The 6,008-nt window shown below is 45.8% G+C and overlaps 1 protein-coding gene across 2 annotated transcripts in view; it reads left to right on the forward strand.

The window, feature by feature from the left end:
- Positions 1 to 2,829: 2,829 nt before the first annotated feature.
- Positions 2,830 to 6,008, forward strand: part of DDX17 (DEAD (Asp-Glu-Ala-Asp) box helicase 17) — a 20,576-nt gene continuing 17,397 nt past the window's right edge. For both annotated transcript variants that reach the window (XM_012638095.1, XM_012638096.1), the window contains exon 1: positions 2,830 to 3,219. In XM_012638095.1, coding sequence (XP_012493549.1) covers positions 3,170 to 3,219 — 50 coding nt within the window. In that variant the 5' untranslated portion in view covers positions 2,830 to 3,169. The remainder of the gene's footprint in view (positions 3,220 to 6,008) is intronic.

The raw sequence follows: 6,008 nt of genomic DNA on the forward strand, positions 1-6,008 counted from the left end.
CCTCCTCAATCAATTATCCATTCCAAAATGTCAATAGGGCCAAGTCTAAACCTCTCCAGAGCACCTGGGCTACCCTGGGCTAGCTACTTGATCTTTCTGAGCCTTGGCTTTCTCCTCCATAAAATGGAGAGATGATAACAGCTAACATTTGTTGAACATTATGTACCAGGTACCACTCTAAGTGGTATTATAATTTGCTGTTTCCAACATCCTATGGTATTTCATTTACACATGAAGATAAACTAAAATAATAAAAACAAATAGTGAAATAAAGCTCAGGGCACATGCCTAGAACACAGAGAGCATGAGTACTCAACTGCCAGTTCTTAGGTTTTCAAAAAAGAAAAACAAAAGATGAATTGAGCTAAGCACCTATACCAATAGTTTTCTAGGTTCTCTGACCTCCCTACCCTAATGAAACTCTTTCTCTGTGTTTAGAAAAAAACATAAATTTCAACCATCTTGGCATGAAAACAGAGATATGTCAAGAATGTGAAATGCATTATATGGATTCACTTTGTAATCAGATACTTGTCTGCCTGAGGAGGACTAAAAATTCACTTTTTGGGGGGAAAGTGGGATTAATCAAATAATAACAGCAATATATGATTACGTACTGTGATGAGCTTTATGAAGACCATAAAAAGGAGCTATGAGATGCTGTAAGATAGAGACCTGACCTAGTAGCAAAATATGAATTATTCTCCAGTGGCAAAATATAGGGAGGGCTTCAATGGACCTACCTTACTTTATAAATCACCTATACTTACATAGAGAGCTTCAGGTTTAATTACTTAGCATATATGGTAAATAGGCAAATTAGTCCAAACAACTCCCTCGGTGCCCATTGCATTGTCCAAATTACAGTTGGAACCTAATATTCATTGGCTGACTCCTGCAAGATTCATCCTTAACTCTTTCTTTCACATCCCACCATTAGCAAATCACTGGCTCAATTTTCAAACTCTTTCTCCCTGTACTGTTGCTATTAACCTGCACCAAGCCCCATTAGGCAGCTACGGCTTGGTTTACTGTGCTAGCTTCCTAATTAGTCCGTCTGCCTCTGCCTTAGCTTACTCTCAATTTATTCTCCACAGTGCAATCACAGGGGTCCTTTTATTATGTCACTCTACTTAAAACCTTCCAGAGATTTCCACCTTACTCAAAAGAAAAGACAAAGTCCTTACAGTGGCCTACAAGCCCTTCCTGATGTGGCCTTCTCCCGTCTTTCCTCCTTGCTCTACTGCAGCTGCACTCTGCCTCCGAGCCTTTGCACATGCTCTTCCCTCTGTGCCAGCAAGGCTGGATCCCTCACTTTAGGCCGCTGCTCATATATCACTTGATCAGAGAGGCCTTCCCAGAACACCCAGCGTAACACTGTGTAACCAGCATACACTCCCCTGCGTCACAGGTGCACGTGCATTCTCTATCCCTTTTCCCTGCTTTTTCTTTTTTCTTGTTTTCCTTAGCGACTGACTGACAAACATTATCTGTCTCTCCTGAACTAGAGCGTAAACTCCGACTGCAGGAATTTGTTTGTTCACCACTGTGACTAGTGCCTGGCCTTCTAGCCACTCACACTTGTCCAGAGTCCATGACTGTCTCTTTGCGTCTGTGGCCTAAGAGACAGCTCATCGGCCTCTCATGAAGCTCCTTTCCTTCAGCTACTTTTCCAATAATTTGAGAAACACTCAAAACACAGAGCAGGAGACACCGTTCAGCCACCGCACCGAAGGGCCTCAAATCTCCCCCCTTCTCCCCATTTGTAGAAATCAGTGAGACGTTAGATGAGCTGTTTCAGGAGCCCTAACAGCTCGACAATTCTGTGACACCATTTGGCTGAGCTTGTGAGACTTTAAACGCAGTTTGAGGGGAAAGGAAGTAGGTAAGGAGAGGGAAGCCAGTCTAAAAGGAACTGAGCGGAGAACGTGGCCTGGCCTGGCTAATGCCTTGTGCTCGTGCCCTCATTCTTTCTGTCAAGACCACCGCTCTGGTCTGGAGTGCTAAGGGCCTGCCACCGGCCTCCCGAGGAGCACCATTTAATGGCGGCAAAGGGGCTGCGGCGTCCACCTTTAAGAGGGGTTCCAAGCACATTTTGCTTCTGTTTTAGCAACACCTGTGCTCAGCTGGGGACGGCGAAAACATTCATTTCGGAAAATGCACCTCAGTGTGAACCGAGTGTAGCAGAAAGTGCTTGAACCTGGCTGGGACGTCGCCGCCTGACCAACTCCTGAAAGAAAGGGACGCGGCGCATCCATCATGGCTGCCGGCGCCAGCGCAGCGAGGGGGAACCGAAAGGAAATGGCGCCAGGGCGTGCGGCCAGTCTCGGCGGGCCCAGGTCAGCGGGGCGAGAGGGCCGCTAGGGACATCTAGGCGGGCCAGCCAGGGACCTTTAGACCCTCCTGGCTCCTGGCACTCGGAGACCCTGAAACTTGTCGACTGCAATATGGAGGACGGTTATTGTGTCTGCAAAGCCACTTGCACAAACCGGCCCCGGTTCTGTCCCGCGGTCGGAATCCGGCAAAACCCTCTATTCTCTAAACAGAATGCGTTACGTATACTGCGCATCTTCGCAACGGAGGCCGGCTAACGACGCAAGGAATGTTACGTCGCACCGGAGGCTCTTCCTTCCCACCCCACCCCACGTTCTAGTTCAGGTGGCGCGAGAATTCTACGCCTGCTCCGTACTTTATTTTTCTTCTACGGAGAGCAAAATATGCCCGTCTCCGCAACCGACGTAAAGTGCTTCCGAGAATTTCCGTAGTACCCCACGAAGCCCTCGGGCTATTCCGAGACGCTGTTTACGTATCGTCTCCGACGTACGTAGCGTTAAGTTGGAGCGGACTCAGCGGCGGCCGCCATTTTGTGCAGTCGCTGGGAAGGAAGGAGACGCCTGAACCGCGGCGCTGCCGGGTTTGAGCGTAGCCAAACCTACCCACCGTTTTTATAACCCCGATTCTCTGTGTTTTGCTCCCGTCTCCGACGAGAGAGGCGGCGACGGTGGCGTCTGCGACGGGAGACAGCGCGTCGGAGCGAGAGAGCGCTGCGCCTGCCGCCGCCCCAATAGCGGAGGCGCCGCCGCCATCGGTCGTCACCAGACCGGAGCCGCAGGCCCTCCCGAGCCCGGCCATCCGTGCCCCGCTCCCAGATCTCTATCCATTTGGGACCATGCGCGGAGGCGGCTTTGGGGACCGGGACCGGGATCGTGACCGTGGAGGGTAAGGGGGGAGGAGGAGAGGAAAGGCCTTGAATGTGCGTGGGGCGGGAGCAGTTGCTTCTCAAGGAGCCGGAGCTGACTGCAGGCCTCGCAGCCTAGCTCCCATTGCGGGAGGCGAGGCGACCCGAGGCGTAATAGCGGTTTCGTGCGCGGGCCTCCACCCCGGGGTCACTGGGGACCTGGCGGGCGGGGCGGCGGCTTGGCGACGCCGGGCCTCTCCTGGCGAACGACCGTCGTGGCGGGGCCCGGCCCAGCCCGATGGGGAGAGGGAGGGTCGGCCTGGCCGCTGCAGGCCGGAGCCCGGCTTTCGAGCAGAGCATTTGATGTCTGTAAGCCTCGGCATTCGTCGGGAAAACACGGATGAGACGAGTTCAGCCTAGGAAAACCTCACGCGAAATGGCTTCCTTTACGTTCTCTCTTTTGAGATCACTGTTAATGGGCTGGAGTCCAAAAGGCCCACTTCTAGTTTAAAAAATAGTTTTAAATTCCTTTCAGTTGTATTTTAAGTAATTCGGAGGACGCACATTGGAAAGTAATGTAACGTAGTTTCTTGCCATGTAAATGATGGTGTTTGGAGAAGGGAGGGTTGTTTTAGTTATTATAGTTACCTTTTTTTCCCCTTATTTCTGTCTTTTTTCTCCAGTTGGACTGCAACATTAATTTCTCGGCCTAGCTAGAAAGATTTTAGTGTTGTAGTGCCACGGTTACTGGGTTGGAAGTTAACATGGGATTAAACCTGAAGACCTCCCTCACATTGAGATTTAAATCTTAAGGTCGATTAAACGAAGACATTGCTTAAGAGATACATTGTTGTTTGTGCTGTCACCGTTTTAGTTGTCAAAATGTCTCTCGGTAAAGAGTAATGTGATGCCACTTTATATATATGTATGACCTTGGGCGAAATTCTTAACCTTTGTGAGCCTATTTCTATATCTGAAGGAGCGGGTAATAATTGCTTTTACTTTGCTGCGTTCTCGGGAATTAAGAGAGAATTGTCTCACTGTAGTAGGTGCTCTGTTATTCTCTTTAAACATTTTTGTTTTTTGTGGTTCAGATAAATACCAGACTTACTAGTCATAAACACTTCAGTTATCACTTAATTTACAAAGTGAGAATTATTTTGATTTATGCCTTTTTTTTTTTTTTTTTTGAGACAAAGTCTCACTCTTTTGCCCGGGCTAGAGTGCCGTGGCGTCAGCCTAGCTCACAGCAACCTCAAACTCCTGGGCTCAAGCAATCCTACTGTCTCAGTCTCCCAAGTAGCTGGGACTACAGGCATGCGCCGCCATGCCAGGCTAATTTTTGCTATATATTTTTAGTTGTCCGATTAATTTCTTTCTAATTTTTAGTAGAGACGGAGTCTCGCTCTTGCTCAGACTGGTCTCGAACTCCTGAGCTCAAACAATCCGCCCGCCTCGGCCTCCGAGAGTGCTAGGATTACAGCGTGAGCCACCGCGCCCTGCTGATTTATGCCTTTTTAAGAAGGAAAATGTTTGATACTAGTGTTCAATTTGGAAGGCTAGAAGTGGAATGTTAGTGTTTCACAGTATAGCTAAGTTTAGAAGTGAATTTCAGTACAACCACTTAGAAAAAGAATTTAGCATAATCTAGTACAGTTGAAAATGACCCAGTAATTCCTCTCTAAACTTTCGACTGTAAGACCTAGAGAAATCTTGCACACGTGCCCCAGGATCTGTGTACAGATGGTTATGCCACCTTTGTTCATGACAACAGGATATTGGAAACAACTCAAATGTCTGGGTAAACCGTGGGTATTCATATGATTGAATACAATACAGCAGTGAAAAAGAAAAAAACTTGGATTAACATGGATAACTCAAATATGTTGAGTAGAAAAGCAAGTTATGGTAGGATGACACATTTGAGGATATATGCAAATAAGACAACTAAAAACCAAGGGAATGGTTAAGAAAATTCAAGGTGGTAGTTATGGTGAGATTTGTAAATTTCAAATAGGTAGAAGCAATCAGGATACTGGTAATGTTTTTTTCGTTGTTGTTTTTGTTTTTACCATGAGTGTTTGGTTTAGTATTTCCAAGAAAATTATTTGAAGAAAGAGGGAAAAAGTGAATTATTTATTCATACTTGGTTTATCCCATATTGACTCAGAGTATCAGATAACTTTTTAAAAAAAAAAAAAAACAACTTTAAAGATTCATTTCAAACAAGTAGCATTCTTTCATAAGGTCTGTGTGTGCTGTATCTCACCATGAAATTGTCTTTATGATTTGAATTGCTGTTTAAAATAGTGTAATTTTGCATGTTACTATATCCATCTTCAGCGCTGAATTTATTGCAAAGCTGCATTAAACTGTTATTACTGACTAGATAAAAATGAGCAGCAGAGTACACCAGGGAGTAGGGTATGTACATTTTTGAAGTGTGGCATGGATGTGCTTAAAAGTTCTGCATGGATAGAAGGCTCTTTTGAATTTTGAGGTCAGCATTTATTATAAACATGGGATGCAGCATATTTTCTAAGAACTCTTCACCTTATGTTTTTAAGGGCAATAAAGAGAAAAGGAAAAATACTTAAGAATGATCAGCTTAGAATAAGGCTTAAAAGAGACCTTACTTTCAAAAGTTTTATTTTCTCCTTGTAGATCATTATTAGGTCAAGGTTTGGGTATTATTGGAATGCAGCAGTAGCAATGAAATAACACCTAGGAGCTACATAAATTTGTCTGAACTGGGCTGACAATCTCTAAACAGTGGGCTTTGGTCATTTTTATTCTGTGATTTGCAAGATTTATAATCTAAGGACTTTCT

The sequence above is a fragment of the Propithecus coquereli genome, unplaced genomic scaffold (genome assembly GCF_000956105.1).
Source record: "Propithecus coquereli isolate 6110/MARCELLA unplaced genomic scaffold, Pcoq_1.0 Scaffold126, whole genome shotgun sequence".
Lineage (NCBI taxonomy): Eukaryota > Metazoa > Chordata > Mammalia > Primates > Indriidae > Propithecus > Propithecus coquereli.